Source organism: Nelumbo lutea, chromosome 1 (genome assembly GCF_056320005.1).
Source record: "Nelumbo lutea isolate HS-2025 chromosome 1, American lotus-T2T, whole genome shotgun sequence".
NCBI lineage: Eukaryota > Viridiplantae > Streptophyta > Magnoliopsida > Proteales > Nelumbonaceae > Nelumbo > Nelumbo lutea.
The window spans coordinates 159,219,202-159,245,429 of NC_142684.1; the positions used below are offsets into that span (position 1 = coordinate 159,219,202).

General features: G+C 37.2%; 1 protein-coding gene across 7 annotated transcripts; it reads right to left on the reverse strand.

Moving 5' to 3' along the window:
- Positions 1–2,644: 2,644 nt before the first annotated feature.
- LOC148878680 (pre-mRNA-processing factor 39-1-like) lies at positions 2,645–23,454 on the reverse strand. Of its 7 annotated transcripts, none has more exons than XM_088958544.1 (14): positions 23,295–23,454; positions 22,082–22,596; positions 21,514–21,617; positions 16,516–16,745; positions 15,696–15,863; positions 14,666–15,023; positions 14,039–14,182; positions 12,893–13,045; positions 12,690–12,806; positions 8,578–8,658; positions 8,311–8,460; positions 7,369–7,671; positions 4,766–4,882; positions 2,645–2,960 (listed from the first exon to the last, which is right to left on the reverse strand). In XM_088958544.1, exons 2-14 carry the CDS (start codon positions 22,560–22,562, stop codon positions 2,853–2,855), a joined length of 2,514 nt encoding a protein of 837 aa, XP_088814670.1. In that variant the 5' UTR covers positions 22,563–22,596; positions 23,295–23,454; the 3' UTR covers positions 2,645–2,852. The 7 variants fall into 7 exon arrangements, with proteins under 7 accessions (XP_088814670.1, XP_088814661.1, XP_088814652.1 ...); XM_088958535.1 differs by having other exon boundaries at positions 2,645–2,957; positions 21,514–21,614; positions 22,082–22,583; positions 23,295–23,435; XM_088958526.1 differs by having other exon boundaries at positions 21,514–21,614; positions 22,082–22,583; positions 23,295–23,435.
- Between the last annotated feature and the right edge of the window lie 2,774 nt (positions 23,455–26,228).

A 26,228-nucleotide genomic window follows, 5' to 3' on the forward strand; every position in this document is an offset into this window, starting at 1 on the left:
AAAATAACTAAAATAAAATAATTTTTTTGAAAAAATATTAAAAAAAAAGACAGTGGCACTGTTCATCCTCTTCCTCTGCCTTCCTTTGTATTCATGCCAGTTCAACGGGTCAACGGGTCCCAACAGTCCACCCCGCGTGCCGGAGGCTCCATAACTTATCTCTTTGATTTTGCAGAGAGATGATTTCAGATACCCAAATAAAACACTCCCCGTAACCGTAAGAAAACAGTGGGAGAAAGAGGCAGAGAGAGATGATTTCAGATCCGTGGATCTTTCCCCCTTGTTTTCTTTCGTTTTATCTCTCCTCTCTCCTTGACAGACGTAAGGTTCTGTACCCAAATCAGAACTATAAAAACACCACTAAATAAAAATAAATTAATGCTAAATAGTAAAAAATGGGTCTGTAGCTGACCTATAACGCTGTGCAGAAACGATCGTTACGTTAGTCAATGGCCGTTTTCTTCTTCAAACTTCAAAGTTCAAAAACCTTTTATTTTAAGCGACCTTGCCAACCCAGAGAGATAACTTTCTGGAGGGTTGCAGGGAATGGTTCGCAAATCCAGAAAGATAACTTCTGGAACCTCCAGCACGCGGTATGGACTGTGGAGACCCGTTGACCCGTTGAAATGGCTGGCATGAATACAAAGGAAGGCAGAGGAAGACGATGAATAATGCTATGCCCTTTTTTTTTATATTTTTCCAAAAAAGTTATCTTATTTTAACTATTTTATAAAAATATTAATTTTTATTGATATTCTGGGCAAAAAGTTGCCCTCAGTAGCCCAACTAGGCTACTGATGCCTCCTTAGCGCATAAATACACTGTCCATCCGCGTTAAACGCAACAATATTAAAATATTATCGATACCATGTCATGGATACACATACCAATATATTTTAAAAATGCATGATAAATATCAATCAAAAATATATAAAAAAAAACTGAATATGTTAAGAAATATATATAAATTTTATAAATACACCAATAACAATAAATTTAATGTTAAAACAACATAATGTATAAATATCATACAATTTTATTGAATGTGTTATTATAAAATGTAAACAAAAATATCAATTCATAGTTTTTACAAAAATATATAATCTTAACTTAAAATAAATCAAATCTATTAAAATTTCTAAGTTCGTATAATATGAGAATTCATAATTTTTAATTACTAAAATAAATTTTCATTATTAACAATTTTATTTTGAAAACTTTTCTGAAAAAAAAAGGTATCAATTTTTATATAAATGTATATTAGTGGATTTGATAGATTCAATTTAATATTATAGTCTGACTTGAATATTTTGTAACAATTTTTTTATTTTTGTAAATAATAAGTATGTTATTATTTAGTATTAATTAATAAATTATAAGAAAAAGTATGCAAATTTTTTAGATAAATATTATTTGCACATTTATAAGTTAATTATTAAAATAATTATTCTATTATTAATATTTTAATTGATAAATTTAATGAGAACACAAATCAAATTTTGATATTATGTAAATTTGATAGATTGTATGTTCCATAAACATATGAACTTTGTTTGAATTACATGCTGGTAATAAAATCAATAAAATTTATTTTATTTCATTTATTATCACAAATTAGTGGCTTCTGAAGCATGCGAACCCTAGTAATATGTTAATTTCTCACTGACTTGATAAAGATAGTTTACAAGTTCGTAAAAATGAAAAAAAAAAAAAAAAAAAAAAGTTCAAGGCTAAAACTACTAGAGAACACTAAAATGTGACTAAAACAACGGTTGACACCATCTTTGTGGTTATCTTAATGGCCTGTAAAACGGAGAAATATGAAACGCAAGAATGTACTCACTTCTCGGTGCTATAATCATCCAGGGAAATAAAAAGAAGAAAAAAGGATCACTGTGTTTATCAATTACCACTATGGAAATAAAGATGAATAGAAAGGAATTTCCCATCTCTATTGAGATCGGCTTCCATCAGGGGAAACCTGTGCCCACACTGTTTTAACAGCCTTTTGCAAGTTTGCATTGGGAATATCTCTCTATGAAATAAAGCATATAAATATAGAGATATTCTCAATCCAAGACAGTGAAGACTGCTCAAACGGGCTTTGCCCCGACTGAAGCAGAACTCATCTCCTATTAAGCATTTCTCTAGAGCCGCACATGAATGGCTCAGCACTGAATCTTAACCAAGAATAAAAATAAGGTTGGCTCGAAAAAAGCCACACTTCATTACGGACTTACGGCAGGAATATTGGCTGTTTGCATGACCCATTACCATGGAGGTGGGATAAAATTTTGATTTTAGCCAATATTATTTTAATGAAGAAAACAAGACAAAGGTGTGATGCCGATACAGAGAAGCGTAACCTCGTTTGGACTTGTTACACAACCTTGTCTAAATCTCTGAAAGACCTGGATGGAAGCTAAAACAACCAGACTGGAGCTTGTCAGAGAGCAGATTCCCAAGTGCATACTTCACTTTGAGGATTGCCAATCGTCGGTCAAATCCATCATCTTTAGGATTTCATATCCCCCGAGCCCCATTCACCCATTCCAGAGATAATTGAATTTCAATCAGAGTACGTGTACTGTATAAAAAAATTCTTTAGGATTGCATGGTAGCCAAGGAATATACATCCTAGATGTATGCAACCAAATATAGAAATGAATTAAGTGATTTGTATCTAAAATGCAATTCCATTACAATGCACCTTTTGAGGCTAGTCAGTACATTCAGCCAACCCTGATCCAAGTTCTAAAACCCAGGGTTTACACCTCATTCCTAATTTCTATGGCAAGTATAAACCTAATTTACAAGTGGTTGCAAAATTGGGCAAGGATAAGCTTGTGCACTCAATAATAAGTCCCATAGTAGGCCTGCTGGACTGGAGCCTGTTGCTGAGCCGGAGCAAAAGATGCTGCCGTGCCTGGTTGTACATAGCTCTGCTGTGGAAAAGTCTGCTGGAGAATGAGAAATTATAATTATTTATCATCACCTTTCATCCGTTAGATACAAAAGCACACAAATAACGACATCTAGAAGCACAGTAGAAAGACCTCACAAGCTTGTCACATGGTGAATCTATGAAGTGACATGATGAATCTATAATCTAACCATTCATCCTGAACCCCCCCTCCCTTCAGTTACAAGTCCCCATATGTTCAATAAGCAAAAGGAAGGATTTTCTTTGCATTGTTGTAATATAATTACAATCAAATAAGAATGTGGGGGTAAAACATAAAAACAAAAAAAAAAAAGATGTTATGATCCTTCAGGGCATCGATGCTTGTAGTCTTGTCAAACTATTTTACCTCTCTTGTGTGTGTGTGTGTATGTGTGCGTGTGCGTGCACGTGCAAGATGCTAACAATACATATTTTCAACCTTTTGACTAAAAACATATTAGACACCACCTCACGGTAAAACATGGAACTTAAAGGCACATGACAAAAAAGGGGACATTTTACTTCGAATATATTCTTATTATAAGAAGATACGCTTTATGGGGGTAGACTGGCTACGGTCCTAACCTTAGGCTTTTTTCTACACAAAGTGGCTGCCCTCAGATTTTACATCATATATACATATAAAACATGTAAAACATTTCATTCATATTTTTAAGGAAAAAAGAACATACTAAACACAAACATTTCTAATCATCCCATTTATCATAGTCATTTCACATTTGAAACTGACTTTTGCACACATGGCAATGTGAAGCTGAATTTCGACGGATGTAGCCTTGGAAACCTAGGATAGGCAGGTATTGGAGGGGTTTTCAGAAAGGTTGAAGGAAAAACCAAGGCTCTATACTTGGGCCCCAAAGGGAATGAAGACTAAATCAAGGCAGAGTTGTGGCCAATTCTGCAAGGGCAAGGCAGGCTAAAGCTATGAATTTCCAAAATTTGTTGGTTGAAGGGGATTCAAAGGTAGTAATCAGATGGATAAGGGGCAATCAAGACACTCCTTGGGAAGTTTAGATATGCTGTAAGACGGATAAAAAAGGCATTATGTGCGAACTTGCTGCCAATATTTCATGGATTGCAAGATCTGCAAATGAGCTGGCTGATGGATTGGCAAAAAAAAGGGGCTACAAGAAACAATCTATATTGGGGGTCAAGTGTGGTAATTTTTTGTCATGTTGTGTCTTGGTTTTGGTAGTTGGTGTTGTTCCCCGATGGTAGCAAAGCCCTACCAGGAGCATCCTTATCCTTGAATCTCCCTCAAATAATAACAAAATTCTTTCTGTGATTCATAAAAAAAAATGTACCCAAGCTTTTCAGTATTATACATCTAATTATAATTTACTAACTATAAGCATCTCTAGGTCGATGCCTTTGGATGCATAGCCTGCGTAGAGCATTGCCTAGGCATGTTGTTCACTAAAAGGCTTGAGAGAGATGGCCTAGATGTTGCTTGGGCAATGTCTTGATATCAATAAACCAAAATAAAACCCATTCAAGGCAAGTAGTAGACAATTTCGAAATAATTCAAGATCCAGAAGGAAATTTATTAGTATTAATATTAATTTGTGTGACCCAACATTGAGGTTTATGTTTGGGCAAATATTAATACATTTCAAAACATGCATGATTTAGAAGGTCAAGTATTGGTCAAGGGCAAGTCCCTCCTTACCAAATTGAGATGTGCCCAAATCACACACCTTCATATAAAAGCAAGTAGTACCCTTTAGCAAAAGCAGTGTTCTTTAATACAAGTATTTAGGCTCTAAATGCAGTACATACAAAAAAGGGGAGGAATGGTACCTGGACAGGATACGATGAAGGATAAGTACCATAAGCAGCAGCACTCTGCGGTGCCGAAGTTGGAGTCTGCTGATGAGTATAACTGTTAACATAACCACCATATGCAGCATATCCAGCCTGAAATTACAGAAGTACACACAGCATGAGGTTAAATAGATATAAAAGGGAATTCCATCAGAAATTAGGCTATGTTTGGACAACTTGGTCTGGGTTCAAATAAATTTGAAGTTTACACACACTAAAGCTGTACAAAGTATGCAACAATGGATGATTTAAAATTGGTAGTTTCAATTTCATGATATCATTCAAATGGTGGAGCCTAAAAACTCAAAAGAATCGGAAGCCACCAAGTACCAATCCAGATAGAATATTAAACTTCCCTTTACCTCTGTAGTAAAAAACGTTAAGGTAAATATCCACCAAATAGTCTGTGTAGCAGCACAAACAGGAATTACTAGCACAGGGAAGAAAATGCAGATAAACCACGAGATTCTCAATGAAACTTTCCTTTCCATTTCTTGAAGTTATATCCTTAATTCCAATAGCTTTTAAGCAAATAAATAAAAATCAACGCATACCAATCCATGTCAACTAGACCTGGCAATTGGGTTGGGTGGGTCGGGTTCAGGTTGGGTCAAGACACCTTGGGTTGATTATCGGTCAGGTTGAATTTCAGGTTGGGTTGTCAAATGCTAGACCCTAACCCTAAATGTTCGGGTTACAGTTGACCCATGGGTCAATTTGGGTCATCCCAAAAAATAAATGAAATTTAAAAAAAAATAAAGAAAAACTATATGAAAATGCCAAAATTTAAAGAATTAACCTTAAAGTTCCAAATATAAAATAAAAAAACTTGAACATTTAACAATTTAAAGAGTAAACAATAAAGACTAAAGACTAAATAGAAAAAATTGAAGAATGGAAACTTTTAACAATGCATAAATAGTCTCAATTAGACTTGACAATCGGGTTAGCGGGTTCACCCATGACCCAACCCATCCCCGTTTTTTCGGGTTGGATCGGGTCAGGTCATTCTAACATTCAGGTAGCTAAACATGAGCCCCTAACTCTGTTTTTTCGGGTCGGTTGGGTCAATTTTTTGCCATGTCTTATGTCAATAAACATATTGACATGTTGAGGTCAACCCTAACCCTAACCCAACCCAATACATTTGGGTTGGGCTGGTCTCAGTTTGACCCAGTTTCTTTATTTCATCATGCTAAAATACATTGCATGGTGCTTAGAAGGACAAAGCTATGGTGCCTTAATTATATTGCAATAGAAAATTTTTTCCTTTCAAAAATAAAATTATTGATACATACATACATATATAATACCCATGACCCAACCCAACCCAGTTTTTTCGGGTTGGGTCGGGTCAGGTCATTCTAACATTCAAGTAGCTAAACATGAGCCCCTAACTCTGTTTTTTCGGGTTGGTTGGGTCGGTTGGGTCAATTTTTTGCCAGGTCTTATGTCAACAAACATATTGACATGTTGAGGTCAACCCTAACCCTAACCCAACCCAATACATTTGGGTTGGGCTGGTCTCAGTTTGACCCAGTTTCTTTATTTCATCATGCTAAAATACATTGCATGGTGCTTGGAAGGACAAAGCTATGGTGCCTTAATTATATTGCATTACAAAATTTTTTCCTTTCAAACATAAAATTATTGAAAAATACATACATGCATACATATATAATACCCATATATATAAATATGTTGGGTTACCCTAACCCGAACTGTCACTCAACCAGGATTCCAGGTCCAGTTCAGTCAAGCCCAGTCAGACAGCCAAAAACCGTTGACTTGGACAAGAACTGTTCAACCCGGCCAGTTTGACCGTTGACCCATTCGACCCGGTGGCCAGGTCGTGGGTTACATACACATTCGATGCATGCAAAACTTTCAAAGGACATAACTTGGCACTCCGATGTCCGATCGTTTTTTTATTTTGGGTAACTATTCGAGATCTATGCGTCCCAAGGAGCCATAGGCGCCCTGACTCGCTATTTTCAGAGAAATAAAAAAGACCTTTTTTAGCCTCAAATTGCAAATTTTAATTTTTTTATAAATTAAAAACTGAATTATAACACATAAATTAAATATAAAATAATACATAAAACATATTTATACATTATTTATTGCAAAAATATATATTTATACACAAATATATACATATATACACATATGTATATAAATGTATATATACTTAATATACATATGCGATGACATGGCACGGTCTGAACCGTTCGACCCGGACAATTGAACCAATGACCCACAACCCAGAGGAAAAAACAGTTCAACCTCCAGGTCGGTTTTTAAAACATTGGAAAGTACAATCAGCCTTATTGGAGGCACGAGATGCTACCCCAAAGGTATACAGACCCATGCACTGATTATAAATTTGATTTGATTCATTAGTATGCCTTTCCATATGTTCACTCAGGCATCAGTATCGGCATTTTTCATTTGCTCCTTAACACCAGTTGAACCCCCGGCATAGAATGGTACCTAACTACAAAAGCATTTTTTTGATAAATAACTACAAAAATATATGTTATATTTCAAATGCTTACGAAATCGCAATAAAGGACTACCTGTTGACCATAGCCAGGATTCCACTGTTGCCCCTGTGCCTGTGGAGCTTGTTGCCAAGCTTGAGGCTGTAACCCATATCCAGCAGCCCACTGATTCTGAGCACTTGGGTATGAGCCCATCAGTGATTGTGCTGAAGAGGAAACACCAGCATAAGACTTGTTGAGCTTTGCCTTGTCTGATGATAGAAAATCCTCGGCACTCCGTTTTTTCAACTCTGATGTATTCCTGTGGCGCAAAAAGAGCTTTGCATGCCGATCATCAGCCTTCTTGATCGATGATGCAACCCCAAAGAGATCCAAGAACTGCAAAACAGGTAGGAAGATGGATGGTAATTAAAACTTAAAAGAACCAAGGAAAATGGATGCATAACTTCCAATGATATTGAAATCCAATAGGAAATCCTAATTCTAGTGGAATCCTATTATGCAGTCAAATTTGTCATTGAAGTTGCAATCGCCTATAAACTCACAATTTGAATTCCAATCAAGGAAACAAGAAACGTATATTAATCTTTATAGCTTCAGAATGCATTTGGAACAACTCCACAAGTATTTCGTAACAAGAAATTCTAATAACAAAATATGAAGCCGTAAAGGATATGACTGAATAGATGAAATAGGCAACTCATGGAATGAATGCCAAAATATGACAACTAACTACATACCAAACAAAAAAAAATCATAAGATGGTTTGCTCACAAATCCAAAATAAATGCGGAACAACTCCACAAGTATTTCGTAACAAGAAATTCTAATAACAAAATATGAAGCCGTAAAGGATATGACTGAATAGATGAAATAGGCAACTCATGGAATGAATGCCAAAATATGACAACTAACTACATACCAAACAAAAAAAAATCATAAGATGGTTTGCTCACAAATCCAAAATAAATGCCAAGTTCTTTCTTGGGTATTTCAAACATCACAGAAAGTTATTACCTCCAAGTAAATGCTAGATATCTCTTCTCTATCAGCAGTACTTGCAGCATTGGGATTATCAGGGCTAGGCACAACGAACTTCTCCACTAATGAATCTAAATAATCAATGCGCTTTGGGGCTGACTGTATAGTCTCCAGATGGATTAAAGCCTGCACATCTCAGAGAAGCAAGTGTACCATTATCAACTATGGGAGAACACAGCATAAATGAAACTATTGACATCTGAAATAGCAATACCAAAATTAAACAAAATTAAGAGATTAAACCTCCAAAAGCGGTTTTGACAGTTGCACGTGCTCAAGGGCTTCGATTAGAATTCCTCTAGCTTTTTCAGCATCCCCACCAACCTAGAAAGGAACATGAAAACAAATAATAATATCATTATCACTGTATTATCCAGTCAAAAAAGCACCACCAAAACACCATGATCAATGCCCAAAGAATAATGTCAGAGCAATAAAATGATTTCTATTCAGTGTAACTTTTAGAGGAAGCACTCGATGCTCCTTTTGAAGCCACAAACTTATTTGTTGCCTATTAGAAAAGAAAATGCCACTGTGTAGTGAGAAATATAAGCCTCAAATTTGATCAGAATCTACTCAAATCTTTCAGAAATTATGTTTACCAGATTAATATAGACTTATAGAGAACATGAAAACAATGTTACAAAATGGTTCAAACCTCCATCCGTTTTTCATACCACGGGTTTCTCATGTTTCTGAAAAATAAAAAAAAAAAAACATATTTATAAATATAAAACTTATATTGAACTCAATTCAACTTAACAGAACCTTGTATCAACCGTATAGGGACAGCTACATGAATCCAATTCCAGCACTCAACTATATTCAGTGTCATATCCCTTTTCTTTCATTGATGAGTGTAACTTCATTGAATATGATGGATTGAATATTATGTACAGAATAAAGTGAGTACACTTAACATCCCTGGGGCAGCTACTCATCAAAAAAAAAAACATCCGTCGGGCAGCATGCTAAGGTTTAGTTGCCTACCCATACAATTAAGGGCACAAGTCAGGTACCTGACTTCAAGAATTTACACAGCATTGGGTCCAGGCCCTCCACCAATCATTGCAGCTCTACAAAGAATCAGTTATCCATCTTCCCGATTGTAGTTCCACAATACAATTGGGCGCTTTAGACACCTTGCCTAGCCAATGTGTCAGCTACACTATTTGCGGACCTTCTTGTTCATTTAATATCTAATTACTGTTTCCCTTATAAGCCTTTTTGCTTCTCTTAGAATGTATCTAATTTGTCATGTGCTCTGTTGCTTTTAAGGCAGCCAATAACCCTTCTACAACAATACCACTATAGTTTTGCTCTTTGCCCAAACTATGACCTTTTTTATAGATTCCAATCTAAGACCTTGTAGCACCATTTCCAATTCTTCCTTGGTTAAATCTCCTTGACATAGAGCAAGGATATCCCCCTTCTCATTTCATAACACAAACCTAACACCCAAATGCCATAGGTTAAAACTGCTACACAATCAAATTTCAGATTTAGCTTGTAGAGTGCAAATTGGATCCAATAATTTGATGTGCTTCTTGCAATAGAGGATAATAATGATACCATGCCAATTCTTTGCAAATATCATCTATGTAGAAGGGGCTGGGTTAAACAAATCCAACATCTTCACCCAACAGACCACCTTCACCATGATACTTCCAATAAATTCTTCTTTGGCATGTTAATTCTCCTTGAAGATTCTAGAATTCCTCTATCCCCACACTGTCCATATCGCTGTTATTGTACATTTCCACAAAAACTTTCCCATCTTGTCTTGTAGCAAGAAAAAGCAATCCCTAAAACTATGATTGCTTTGACAGAGCCTGCATGTATAAAAGGCACAACCTGCATCCAAATAGAGAGAAGAAAAATCTCACAAATACAAGTGAAAGGATGTCTTAAGTGGTGATCTTGGAACAGAAAATCTACCAACAGAAAACTCTAATTTTAGGAGGTACTAGTACTTTTTTACTTCCTTAAGCAAGAAATCCAAGGGGGACTAGGGGTGGCAATTTTCCCCGTCCCCGACGGGTACCCAGGCTCCCCGACCCGATGGGGTCGGAGATGGGAGACCTTGGCGGGGTCGGGGTCGGGTCAGGGTCGGGGATGGGGCTACCCATGAATCCCCGATCGGAGATAGGGACGGGGACAAGGATTAATATTATATGTTATATAAGTATAATAATTATTAATTTATTTATAAAACAGTAAAAACTAAAAGTCTAAAACATAATTCAAAGAAATCAAGAAAACTTGAAAAGTTAACTAAACCAGTTACCAGTCTTCATTCTTTTGTCTTCGATAGAGAAGACTCAAGAGAGACGACTGAACCACAAAACCAGAAAACCCTAGCTTCGTCTTCGTCGCCAATTCGCCAACCGCCAACTATCGCCATTGACTATTTCCACTGCCCACTCGCCCATCAGACATCAAACAAAGGAGAGGCCAGATAAATGAGGAAGAGACTTCGTCTTCGTCACCGATCCACAGACCGCCAACCTTCATCATCATCACTGACCGTTGTCGCCGTCGCTATCACCCTTCAAACTCTCTCTCATCAGCCATCATCAATATAAACTCTCCCAAGTCGCAAAGGTCCTCTCTCTCTTACTTTCGGGGATTCAGGTCTCCGACAGGGATGAATTCCCCATCAGAGTCGGGGATGGAGGGGGGATTCCTTACCCCGTCAGGGATTGGGGACGGGGATGGAGGGTGATTTGGGGGTCGGGGTCGGGGATGGGGAATGTACTCCCCACCCCGAACCCACCCCGTTGCCATTCCTAAGGGGGACACAGAAGATAGAGTACGCTTTGAAGAAGAAACACAAAAGACCCTAAAGGATTTAGAACCCATTATCCATCATTAAATTATGTCCTTGGATACGCACCTAAAGGGCTTGGGACCCTTTAGTAAAACACCTAAAGTGTCATGACTCATATCCATTATTAAGATATGGCCTCAAGTTATTTCACAAATTGCACTACCTCAGCTCTTGCTCATCATGGCCTGCCCCTAGACATTCCAGACACTTTATAATAGAACAAATCACTTCATTTTGGTGCTATAAATGGTTTATTCTGCATGTCAGCACACCATCTTAGTCTACTTTCCCCCATTAAGCTATTACTAGATTTGTATGAATATTCTCACTTCAGATTCTATTTTTTCAAGCTTTCTGACTCATCCATCTTACTAGTTACTAATGCATCTCAGCTGCAATTTTTTTCACACATTGCTTCTTGACTGCCCAACACTCAAATGCATAGTGCATACAATATTACTAGCCTGGATAAAATAGGCCTACATTCTAAACATATTTAAAATAAATACATCTAGATACCTAAAGTAATGAAATGTGTTTAAGGGAAAAAAATTGCCAAACCTGGTATGACCCATACCTGGTTCTCTGGTCAAACATTCCAGATTTCCAATCTGGTCTAGGTATTGATTTCAAATTGACAATATGTTTATGTGTTCAGAAAATTTGCCACACTTGCCCTAAGTCAGACCCCGTTTTCCTGCCAGGTGACAGTTTGGAATGGTCTAACCCAACGTTTTAAAACAGAGGCATGACAGTAGATATTTCACTACCTGGAGGCATAAGGAGTAGTTCAGAATATAAAAGGCATAAGCCTTCCAAGAACAACGAGGCATAAGCCTTAAGAGGAGGGGAAGGAGAAAGAAGAAGAGGAAGAAGGATCTCTATCTTTTTTATCAAAGCTCAAAGGTGTCTTGTTTTAGAAGGATAAAGATGCATGACACTAGTTGAATCCCAAACTTTCCTTCTCTAATCTAACCATTCCTACCCTTTCTAATCTTTTCTTTTTTTTTCTTCCTGTCTTTTTGTATGAGGTGAGCATGAGGCGCATGAGGTGAGGAGTATGCCTCTAGCACACCTCATGCAAAAGGCATACACCTCAGAGGCATCAATGCCCCAGGGCATTTTGAGGGCACCTTGTGCACCACCAAGCGTACGCCTCCCAGGCCTTTTAAAACATTGGTTCAACCATCCAGATCATTCAGGATCACACAATACTGCAGAAAAAGCATTTTTCAACACATTAATGACAACATTCTTTGCCAATGAAAAAAGAATTAAACATTAAACCATTTCAAAAGTCTCAAAGCTCACATTGTAATAAATTAATCTACATGCAGATCAGACAAACTCTAAACTATATGGCTGCTTTCACATTTAAGGAAATGAAAACGGCATTTCAAGAACTTGAAGAGTTCAACAGACAAGTGATGGGGTTAAAAATTGTAAAGCTAAAAGTGGCCTCAGGTCCCTTGGGTGAACAAACATTCAATCACTGTTTCTTACAGGCATATGCTGTTACACCTACCAAGAAAGAAAACCTTGAGTACTGAACAAATAGCATAGGTAATGTTTGAGATTGCTCCTTTCCTTTTTCAGTGGCAATGGCTTGTTCATATAATGTCAGGGCATCTTCCATATTTCCCTGCAAGATCAACAGAAAGACTAGTTCCCAGGCCATAAAACACGATAAATACAGTGACCTCTAATAAGTAGTTAGAATGATCTTACTACTCTGCGTTCCATGTTTGCATGCTTAACGACAGCTTCAAGGAGACCAGGTGAAATTCCAGAATGTACAAGTTGATACGCAGCACGAGCTCCTGGAATGTCCCCATGCTGCTCCTTAAATCTAGCAGCAAAAAGGTGAATTTCTGGTTGTCTCTGTTAAAAACATAAATAACAAAGCATACATTAAAGAAAAATACGGGAAAAGAGACAAAAGAACTAACTCCAGCAATTAAATGTATTCAACTCTAAGACAGAATCTTTGGTACCGCATTGGCATCTCAAGTAAAACTATCTGAAATGAGTCAATTTACACAGACCTTGTTCCTTAATTTCATTTATATGCCTATAAGAAATATATCCAACATTAACTGATTACTGAGATACAAAAGGCTATTATATTGTACCATAGAACACTTCTTTTAGCAATCAGCAACAACCAAAAGTTGTTTATTTATAAAATATCAAATCCCCGCCTCAAATATCAACCAAGAGTCGGGGACAGATATGAAGGTCTGCTTGTCAGTAATATTATTAAATGCCCTAATCTTCAGAGATATAGGGTATACAATTGATGCAGGAGCAGCTCAACTCCCAGTTCCTTGGTAGAATAAGAGGCAGAGAGAGAGAGAGGGAATACCTGGAATCAATCATTGGGTACCAAGAATCACTCTAGGGTATGGGAATCATTCACCATAATTAGCATAAGCTAGAAAAACTCAATGAAATTCATTGATTTTTGTGAAAAACGTCGATATACATAACTATAGACTCTTAAGAATCTTAGTATCTCAAAACAAAAGTGTAGGCTCATAAGAATCCTTGTATGACTCAAAAATAAAAGTCTACTATCCCCTTTCAAGTCAAAGAAGACTCAATAACTCTTGTTCTACTCATTCAATGACTCCGAATTTTTAAACATAAATGAAACTATTACTAGACAAACCAGACCATATCATTGGACCCCACATAAAAATTGCAAAATGGTGAAAATACCCCTGGTGTCCAAATATATAAAATTTCAGAAAATTCCAGTACTTTACTCTTCATCTTCTGCATCAACAATCAACACATGTTTAACAATTGTATCATGTCTGTTCATGTGGGGAAGGTAAGTCACAATTTGGAACCACAGGAAGCCCCCCTTACCTTGACAAAGACTTGTGTAGCCCGAGCAAGTGCATTATTTGCAAGATCCATACTTCCACTGCCTTCCATGCATAAAACATATCGTATCCAATACTCAGGATAATTGGCACAGGCAATTAAGCATCTCTCATATAGCTTGACAACCTGAAACAGCATGCATAACATCACAAACCCAGATTCAATGAAGGTTGCATGAACTGAATGAATACAACAGGGCAACAAAGAGAAATGCATAAGGGATACTCCAATGGCTGAATAGGAGGCCCCTCAAATATGAAATGAGGGACCTTCCTTGCCTGACAGATAGATGGTTAAGCAGAAAACAAGATACCTGCATGTATAACACTGTAATTTTAATAGAATAGTATTTAGCATACAATATCAACCTAGAACTTCCACTGACAAATGAGGGTTTGAAGTACTTAGCCTTGCAGAAACCAAACGCTTTAATCTCAGTTCAAATTCCCATTTTAAAAGTTGCTTCACCCAACGCTTTGGCCAATAAAGCATATAATGCAGCAAACATGACTTAACTGTAAGTCAATGTATAACAAGACAGACAACTAAAAACTACTAACCATGAAGAAACCAAGTACCTGTCACAACTCCTGAAATGAATGAACATACCTTGTTAAAGTCATCCTGCTGTTCAATAAAATCCAGATAGTTATGCCAGTTTTCAAGCTCTGCACCAATGAGTGGCCGTACATGAAAGTAAGGCCTCCTAATAGCTGTTTCAAAACCAATGATCTTAGAATCGTACTCTTTAGCTTTCTTATACATCTCTTCTCTAATGGCGATATACTTCTCCAACTCCTCTGCTTCTGATAATCCTGCACTTACAGGTTTAGTAGATTGTTCCACTCCATCAAGACGAACCTCGTCGGCTCCACCACTAGCTTCCACATTTGCAGCTGCAACAGCAGCTGCTTCCTCAGCAGTTCGTAGTTCAGATAAAGGACGACTTCCAGCCAACTCCTTGAAACTGCAATTTAGATAAAAGGCGTTATATCTTGCCAGTCTGAATACATGCAGTATTTTAAAAGATACACAGTAAGTGCAGTGCACTTAAGCTCACAGTTGAGGCCCATTTTGTGGAGTACACCTCACATGAATTTAATGTTGAATATGTAACTAATATAAAACTATTAGTCATATTCAAATATTGCATTTACTTCAGATTCGCATATTCTCGAGAACAGCATGTACAAATCCAAATTTGTAGCATGCATTTCATGATGCACTCAGCTCTTCATGGCTCATAGATGTACTTCAACAGCACTGTACATATAGCATGAGATGTCCTAACAAGTCAAAGGAGCTATTACAAAAACAATGACATGGCATAGTACATTTCAATATCCACAGATATAAAAATGGCAATAGCAAGATGACCAAAACTTCTACTCCTAATTAATTGACAAAAAAGCATAAGACCGTTGAGCAGTTTTGACAATATTGACCACCATAATTTGCCTAGAGTGAGATGAAAAAAGAATTACAACCACAAAGGACAAAGTAACTTATACCACCAGAACTTTGCCATCCAATGAAACGTTTAAAAAGACAAATGCAGACAAAAACATAAACATCAGAAAAGGCAGATTGATAAAAATGTAAGTTGAAGACATGATGATAAGCTACTAAAAGAAATTACCTGTTAAAATAGCGATCCAACTGTTGATTAGGATTCTCTAAAATCCTTGTGTAAATCATAGCAAGGCGGCTCCATTCCTGTTGTGAGTATTCATACTCAATATATTTATCCCAAAATGAGTAGGACAAATAATCTGTCCCAACATAAGCCAATCCACGTTCAAACAACCTGAAACATCAAAAGAATGCGGAAGATCTTTATGGTATATGCAAATGTTCATACTAGCTATTTGAACTCATCGATGAATGGGAGACATTGGCCCTAGTGTTGAAGGAGAAGGAAAAAAGAATCACTCTAACAGCATATGGCACTTCTTAAGTTAGGTTACCTTCCTGAAAAAATCATACTATGTCCGTGAAATGGAGCAGAGATACAGGCCATCTTAGCCCTTACTGAACGTCATCTTCCCAGCAGCATTTTGTATATTGATGCACCCATAGCCTCAGAGTGTCAAAGTTAAAGACAGCAGAAATTCATGACGAACTACATGACTACTACACAGGCCTTCGAGAAAAGTGAAAGGGGAATGGGGAGAATGAGGGCATAAAATTTGGATTAATTGAATCCTAAACGAAATTTGAAATGGCTACTAAACACAGTAGCTTCAGAATAGAGGGCTTGCACATCAGAAAATTGCATTTCCTAAGTGCATTCCCAGCAAACCTTTCCGCCATACATGAGGCACCACTGTTGCAGGCATACTGAAATAAGGTTAGAAAATGTAACAAATCACCAGATTCTCACTACAATGAGAAAGCCAAGTGAACATGACCTCATCCTGCAACACTATAAAGACCACAAACAAGTGCATAGGAATTACCTTCGAATGGCATCTGGATCTCCATATGTTGATATAGCAAAAATACAATAATGCAACCAAATGTCCACGGAATATGTGACAGCCTCAACTGCTCGCTCATATACCTCCACAACTTTCTCAATAGAACTCAAACGCCCCTCATGATCTGCATATTTCTTCCAGTAACCATAACACAAAGGGAACTCTGCTAAGAAAGTATCATAGACTTTCTGGATTTTTGATATGTTATCCTGCAAACAATGAAAATTTATTTGTCTAAGAACTGCTAGAAACAAAAAGATTTCTGAAATGCAAATTCACTTCCAATGATACCATTTGAAACTAACATATTGTACTGAGCTCCCCCTTGGTAAGAAATATCATCATGGTCTCCTGTCTCTAATGTCATTAAATTGAACTTTTGATGGCTGCAGTTTGCAATAAACCAGAAAGTTTGGGAATAGAAATGTTCAAAGATTGTGATAGAGACATCATATTAGCATTGTTCTTTGGACCCATTTCAACAATGGAAGAACTAATTGCATTCCTACAAGGGATAAGGTGAGCTAAACCCCCAAGTTATGAGAATTTAATGGGGAAGGGGATTAATGCAACAGTGGGATGGCTCAAAAAATGACAGTTACAGGGTCTTGGTGATACTGACATGCAATGAGGGATACAAAGCAGCAGGCTAGGATATTTGTATGCAAACTAGAACTGTACACCAAGATCAAGTGCAGCTAATGGTTTGACAAGACAGGGAGAAACCGAAATCAATTGTATTGAAGCTTGATTCCCCAAGGGGAACTTGTAAAAACTAAAAAGTAAAATTGAAAAGACAGGGTAGCAAATGCTAGCCCAAACATAGGGGTGCTTTGGCACATTTGTATTCTATTCATCATTCTTTAACATAACACTCCATAAAGCTTCTTTTTTTTAGAAAGAGAGAGAAGGTGAAGTATAATTGTATTAAAGAAAGAGGTTCAATTGACATAAAGGGCTCATTAGGTGAAAACTTTTGATGTGTCCATTGATAACTCTGTAGTTTGATGCCTTAGGGGCATCATTTCAGGGGTATTGTCGGCCTTAGAACAGTCAAAATGTCTCATTTTCCCAATTAAATTCAATATTGTGACCTCAGAGTCTCTATGCAAATCTTGGGGAAAACTAGGAGTTTCAAGGCTGAAATGCAGTCTTTGAGAAGCTGGTGTGAAGTCCAGCTAAGAGAATGGGTGTTTTGTGAAAAAATGGGCACAAGAGGGGTGCCTCCTATCTGCTAAACCCATAATGGCATCCCTCCTACTGTGCCTTCTAACTCATTATTTTCATCCTTAACAAACCCTAGCCGCCCCTAACTGCTAAATCTCCACCTTCCATCCCTTCTAATCTCCACAATTCATTCTAGGGCACTCTCTTTTTAACATTCGAACCCTAGGGAGACACCTAACTTCTAATCTTCACCATTTAGCCTTTAGCCATTAAATCTCGCCCCTACATAATATTGGGCGCCCTCTCATTTTCTTTTCAACCTTAGGATCACCTTAGAACAATAGTAACCCTCCATTCTAAACCCTAGGGTGCCCATATTTCTGCAAAAAAACCCAGTTGTTGCCCCCCTCTTTCTCTCTACTCCCAATTTTATCCACCCTTCTCTATAAAAATGGCCCCAAGGGCCCTAGAGAAAGGGTTGGTCAATTCACCTAGTTCACAAGGCTAAGGTTTCTTGAGGAGTTCAAGGGTTGTAGAAGAGAAGGACGCCCAAATTTTGTCAGGAGGGGTTCCTGCAAGCAGTCCAACCAATCTGCAACTACCACCACTGGATCTGATCAACCATCCTTTTATTTTCTTTATTTTCTTTCATGTTATTTTCATTTCAGCAATCTTTTAGATTTAATTTCTATTCATTTGTGTGTTTTGCATATCCTAATTCGTCCGGTTCAAGGCTAAGGTGTCTCGAGGGGTCCGAATTTTGGATAACTTTTATTTATTTCTTTTGTTACTTTCAGTGCTCTTTTATTTTTTGAATTTTAATTATTGTCTTGTTTAATTCCGAACCTTTAATTTCAGTATTAATAAATTTTATTTTCTTATTTTTTGCAATTCCCAATTCCATTTTCTTTTTATTTGTCTGGAACAAAGACAAACAATAATTTTTCCCTCGCTTCCCTGTGGAGACGAACCCTTCCTCACCACGTACTACGTTTTTTAAGGTTACGTGAGGATTGGAAAAATTTATAAATCTCTAAACGGGTGTTCCGAAGTGGTTAACGACATGCTTCCAACTACACCATCCATACCCTTCCCCATTGACAACATGATCAAAAATTGGCAAGTGGCATAAACAACATCAACAAGAATTCCTCTAAACTTCCCTTAGCAATCTCCAGTGATATAATATCATAAAATTAAATTTTGACGATGATGCAGTGTACTAGTGTAGGAAACCCCATGAACTCAGGATTCAGGAGTAAGGAGTTTAGAAATTATGAAACATTTTGACCTTGCACTGAGGTCCAATAGATTATGGTGATTCAACTTGCACTGAACTCACAACAGTAATACAAGGCCTGAGGTTGGCAAAATCTCTCATCAGGGTAAAGAGTTCTAATGGAGGGAGAAAACTCTTATGCAACCATGAACTGCTTCTAAAAAATAAAACAGGATAATGGAAATATAAATATATAATGAGGGAAGTAGAGAAGCTGGGTTGCGGAGTCTAGAGGAGGCTTTAACCGGACCCCAAGATCTGATGATAGGTTAATAGTTGGGCAACTTGGGCTAGCAATTCTCAGGTCCAGTGGGTTATGGAGACTCTACAAGAGCTGAGATATTAGCTGTGGTACAAGGACTACAGATTTCCAACCAACTTGGTGACTAATTTGATAGTTGAAGGAGACTATAAGGTGATAGAGGGATGGATGTCATACCCAAAAACTGTTGTTTGGGGATATAGGGACATCATCAAAAAAAGTCAAATGGCTTACAAGAACCATGTTAGTTAGCTTTCAGTGGGTTAGTAGACTGGCAAATGCTTTAGCAGATTCTTTAGCTAAACAAGGGCCTTGAAGGGATTCTTTATTTTTGGCTAATTTGTAACTGCAACCTGAAAAGAGGTGGGTTTGGAACCACCTTTAAGGGGAGGAAACACCCTGTGCCTCCTCTCAGGGTGCTTCATGCTTGTACTATTTCTATCTCTACTTAATAAAATACCATTCATTCATCAAAAAATAGGTGGGCTAGCAAAACAATGAGTCAACAATCTCACCTGTATCGCAGTACAAGGCCTGGCAGCTCTGGTCAGACCTTTGGGTAACTCATAGCAGCTGTTCATATCTCTTATTATCACAATAAGTAAATTTAACTTACCAACCAGAAAAATGTAAATAAGTAGGGTGGCTGGAATAGACTTGGCCAACTTCAGGGTGCTTAGCATTTTTCTTGTGCATACTATATCTATTCATATTAATAAAATCTCACTGTAAATGATCAAAAGACAAAAAAGGCAAACTCATGTGGGAAATTGCCAAAGATGCCAAGTAGCTAGATGTAATGTTTTAAATTGATCAACCTTTCAAAATTTTGACATTTTGTCTCAGCTTCAATTGCAGCAAAACAAGATACACAGAATTTGGTGCTTTCAGAATCTAGCAGAAATAGGAAATATTTCTAGAGATGTGCATAAAAAGAGAAGAAAAATGGATGGTAGATAATGAAGGGAGAAGTAGAAACAGGAAGATTAAGATATCAAATAGGAAATCAAACAAAATGTTTTCTGAGCAACTAGCAGATTTTCTTTCTCAAGTTTCAATCAGAATCTTGAAATTCAATACTTTTGGTGAATAGGTATCCTGATATCAAAACCCCATTCCCCTCCCAGAGTTCTTACCAACAGAAGACAATGCACTCGTCAATTCCTTCCCTTGTTTTTTTCTTTCTTCCTCTTCCAAATGCCTCAGAGAGTCTTCAGCAAATTTTGTGTTTTCTATATAATCTAGATCGGTGAATAGATTAATTCCAAAGCTGCCACTCGGCCCTCTCCTGGAAATTATGGGTCTTGATAGACTTTGATATTGGATACAGAGAAACTGATATTCAAAGGCACGTCAATTACTTGGATCTAATTCAAAAAGAGGACAAGAAACTGTTTGAGCCCATCATTTTGCTCAATTGAATTTTGAGAAGTCAAGATAAGTCCACATGTATGTGACTATGAATAGCCAGAAAGGTTAAGGAAATTTTAATTTCAAATTAACTAAGTATCGGGAGAAGATCTTATTAGCTTTAGGAATTCAACCAGTGCTTCCTTGTGTAGTTATCTTAAACTGTCAGTCCCAAACAAGAAAAAAAAAAAGGTTGGGAATTGCATCAGCTTCACAGCCATTGTAAGAACCCTTTAGCAAAGCAATATAAACAAGTAAGCTTTTACCACTTATAGAACATACTTTGGCATAACACAGAAACTCAAATCATTCTTCTTCTCTATTCTCCTGCACTTACTACAAAAGCAATATCTTTCTCTAACTTAAGTCCATCATGCTCATATTTAACAGTCCCCTAATTCCATTAACCCTAATATTCTAGAAACTCAATTGCATACCTATTCCCATGCATGATCATTCAATCTTATACTTTATCCTTTTATCTAAATTTCCAATACCCCCCAACCCACCACCAAAATAAAGGAAAGAAAAGAAAACCATCATTTTACTTAGGCTATCATTTAACAGTTTCTGTGTACCTCTATGCCAGTCCCTTAAACCCCTAACAATTCCCATCAACAGCCTTTTCTTCAATATATAATTTTTTTATATATGACATTGCCCGCTAGCTAATTTTCAACAGAGTCCCTGACTATCCTTAATCAGACTTCTACCCAAGGTACATTAGTAATATGAATCTCTGCTACAGCAATAAAAAGTACAGCAAACATAAGCAAACATCATTTCTCTTAAAGAATGAATTTGAGTATAAAAATGAAAACCATCTTGCGCAGTTATTTCCAAAGAAACATATATTTACCTCTGCCACCTTCTCTGTCTCCTCAATAAGAGCAGTCCAGGCATTGAAATCTAATGAATTAGTCTTCACAATGCTCCACAGCCGTTCTTCTTCCGTAGAAGCTGCTGCCAACAAGATAGTAGAAACAAATTAATCAAAAAGAAAGACCATGCCTAGAAGGTTCAGGATTTCAATGAAAGTATAGTGAGAGTTGAGCAAAATATCAGTTAGCAGTGCTAGTGGATATAACTGCAATTCATAGATATAGTTATCACAGAATGGTATCTGAAGATACGTCCATCTAATCAGTGTTACTAAAAAAGTAATGCAATAATACAAATACAGACAGTAACAAAATGGTTGTATGCATCACTAGATTTTGCAAATACATATTAGTGAAAACAAAATGTACAAGTGATTTCTATATTAGGTAATATGACTCCAACTTCAAAGCCATGTGATGCACACCTGTTCTGTTCTTTTTTCTTTTTTTCTGGAGGTAACATGCATATCTCATTAAATTATGGAGAAACGGGTCAAAAAATTACAAAGAAATATGGCAAATGAATGGATAGAGCTTATAACGTACCAGGAGCCTCCTCAAACTGTTGCTCAGTAGCAGCTCCCAGAACATCATTTGAAGCATTTCCATTTTCACCAGTTCCAGCAGGAGTGTAATTTCTCATGTCAGTAACGCCATTAGCATTTGCAGAAGAACCATAAGAAACAGCTTCATTGAATTTTTCTTCTGAGTTTCCCTGGGTGACAGCATTCTCAGTAGTAGCAGGAGCACCAATAGCCCCATGCGCTGAGGAGACAGGTGTGTCTTGCATAACAGAACTATCCATATTGTTTAAAGTTCTATCACCTGAATCAGGACCATCTGGGACAGGATTAGGCGCATCTTTTTTAATGTTAGAAGCAGTTGAATCCGCAGCACCCCCGAACGAAAAAACATCACCATCAGGAACAGCGTTTGAACCAGAGTTGGTGTAACTAGTTGGCGCAAAGCCCGTAGATGAGTAATCCATAACAGATGGATTTGGTGCTACGACAGTTTCATCACCCATTTTGGTCGGTGAACACGTCAACTGAATGTACAAGCTGCCAGATTACAAATATGATAGCACTCAATACTATCAAAATAATGATACTAAAAAACAATACAATAATGATCAGAAGCGTGGCATTCTTTCTGTGGAATATATAACTATAGCTTTGAAGGCAGACAAAATCTCTATTGCAGAAATTAATCCAAGTAAAATCTAATGCTAATTCTACCCAATCATCTTTTAAACCCTGAAATTAAAAAAAAAAAAAAAAAACGTATATAAAACCATAACAGGACAACATGTAACTCAAATTAATTGTTATAATACAGTGAAGCATCCCTAGGGTACAAGAGTAAGCCCGTAAAAAGACAATGAAAAATGCATGTCTTTTATGCGATAAACATACATATTCAGATCCAACCAAGGCGACTAACAAAGTGCTTAATGTTTGCAAGGAATGCGCTAGGAGAATTCCTGAAAAAAGGCCATGGATAAAGCCTAGGGTTTAAGACAAAACCCTGCATACGAAAAATAACTGCCCTAACTAGTCTTGTTACCGACATAGAAAAAAATAACTAGGGCTTGGGAATCAAAACCCTATTCCGGTTCCAGTCTATAGGGAAGTGCAAACCCCATTGACAGCGTGTGGAACTGAAGAACAAGAACTGGAAATTCCTTTAAATGAAAGAATAAGTGAGAAAGAGGCGAAATGGCGCTATAGCTATAAGAATGCCATTAACTAATACTCACTTCTTTTGTGTGTCAACAGCGAGGGAGAAAAGCTGAGAAGACTCAGAAGAGTGCAGGATGAGACGCTTACGATTTCCGATTTCGGCCCTTCGCAACAATGGTTTTGATGTGAGAAAATCAGAAATCCTCGGTTTGTTTTCCTTTGCCTGGAGCGCCTCTCCTTTTATTTTTGCGCCAAAGGGTTCCCACGTTGGGTCGGATTCGGAAGGCGGCAAAGTGCAAACGGATCAATTCGAATCGGATATGGGTGGATCCAAATTTGATTTTGAACCGAATTCAATGGGATGGCATGAAATGAGATACGAGCAAAGCTTAAAGCTGAATCGTATAAGTGATAAGTATATACATATTTGTATATGTCAATCAATTCTAAATGATGATAATAATTATAATAATATATCTAAATTTTCGTATTTTTCTCTTTTCTTTTTATTATTAATTGGATATAAGTTGCAAATTCCAAATTTGATTTTATAAATACATCCTCCAAATATGTGATTATCAAATCAAGTTGTAAAATTTAAAGTATGACTTATTTACTTAGCTATATTCTTTTTTTTATAATGTTTTATCCAATGTTTTCAACCCACAGTTAACCCAGTCAGTCGAACCGTCACTTGGCCAAGATTTTGGGTCCGGTTTAGTCAAGACCCACCAAACAATCAAAAATTGTTGAATTGGTCAATAATCGTTCGACCCAGTGACCAGTTGCATGTTGCAAACTCAATGCATACAAACTTTTAGAGGCCATAACTTTGCACTCCAACGTCTAATTTGAGTGATTTTTTTGTTTTGGCTAACTTTTCGAAATATATGTGTCCCAAGGAGCCATAGACGCCTTGCCAGCTATTCTCATGGAAAAAAAACCATTCTTTGGCCCCAAATTACAATTTTTAATATTTTTTATAAATAAGAAAATTAAAACACATAAGTTAAATATAAAATAATACATATAACATATTTATATATTATTTATTACTCAAATGTATATTTGTACACACACATATATACATATATACATATATATACTTAATATATATGCGATGGCATGGCAAAGTCTGAACTGTTCGACCCGGCCAGTAGAACCAGTAACCCATGACTTGGAGGCAAAAAGGGTTTGGCCTCCGAGTTGATTTTGTTCATTTATTAAGAAATGTAAGATTTAAATATAGAGAATTGAATTAGGTGAACAACATTAGTTCAATTTACAATTTAAACTCACAATTAAATAGATATTAAATTAAAAAATGAGTATTTTAGTCAAAAAGAATGTTCCACAATCTTATTCATATTTTTAATAGTAGTGTAAATATAGAATTATAATTGTGTTCAATTTTTTCTATAATTTTTTGTATTCCTATATGTAAAAATAGTTCTCATATGCCACACTTTTTGTTTAATATGATAAATATAAGATATAATATATGTGCCTGATTTTTTTTAAATCTATGTTGATGGAGCGCAATCTGGCCGGTCTTAGCTGTCAACGATTTCGCCTCTGAGCTGGAGCGATGGGGAGCCTAAAATGGGAAAGAAGAGGGAACTCCGGGGAGAACCCGATGAGATAACTCCGAAGCTCAAGTTAGTATTCTCTCAAAGGCGAAGTATAGACCAAATGGCGCAAAGTTCACATACCTTGTTGTTGGGGGTAGGGGCCTTTTATAACCACTTCGCGCACTCGCTCCGAAGCCCTTGTCAAGTTGGGTATGATTACCTTACATCCGTCAGTTCGGGTGTCATCCTTTTTGCTGGGACATAACCGTCACTGCCTTTTGTCAGAACCGTCTCCGTAACTGGAAATGGCGGTGTCAGGAGGCTGTGGCAGGTGGGCGTTTGGAGTGCGGCTGTCAAGCGTCAAATCCCAAGTCAGTCAGGTGCGCCGCCTTTGGGTACGGACTTCCTCGGTGTTAGGCACAGTACGATTTGTTTGGTTTTGGTGTCTTGAGGGCAATGTGGTGGAATGGTGAGCGAGGCGAAGTCTTGAGTTCGGAGGTATGTCCTGTGTTGCTATAGGGCAGGCCAGTTCGGCGATGTGTGTCCCGAACTGTTACAAGGCAGGCCAGTTCGGCGAAGTATGTCCCGAACTGTTACATGCAGGCCAGTTCGGCGAGGTATGTCCCGAACTGTTACATGCAGGCCAGTTCGGATTACTGTCTGGTTTGGGGCCGAAGGGTGAGTTCGGGCTCCTAGTCGGGAGTTCGGTCAGCCGGTTTCTCTCCTTGGTGCTCGCGCCTAAGGCGTGCTTTTGTGACGAGCTGTTGCCTTTGCCACGTGTTGCGTAACTGTGAGGTCGGGCCAAATCTTCCTTCATCATATGTATTTTCCCATTGTTGTATTTTTATACTTTATTAATTTTTATTAGTTATTTATGACATTAAAGGTTAATACATTTGACCCAAAAGTTTAACAATTTATCTTTGTCAAATAATAAAATAATTTCATATTTGGTTCATTCTAAATTATGTATTTCACTTATTATCATAAGTGTGTATATTTTTTATTCATTTTTGTAATTTTCTATATTTATTTTTGCTTTAAAAATTTTATTGCCTAACTATGACATCATAGGTTGACCAATTTGATTCAAATGGTTGAATTGCTTAGCCACCAATTTGATTCGAAGGGTAAGAAGTACTTATTATTAAAAAAAGCACTTCTTAAAAAAGTGAAATGGATGTGGCTTTTTTTTCAACACTTTTAAAGAAGTGCTTCTTCATTCAAATGGGATAAACCTGTCCCTGTTTTTTTCTTTAAAGACAAAACTACCCCTACTGGAGTTTATCATCTTCTTCTTCCATTCAAAAACCTACAACAACAAGCAATAGTGGCGTTTGGTTGTAGGTCCACTGGTGATGTTTGGTTGCAAGTCCACCGGCAACGTTCCACGGTGAGCAAAAGCCAGGCGACGAAGTTGGGTGTATAGTTAATACAATC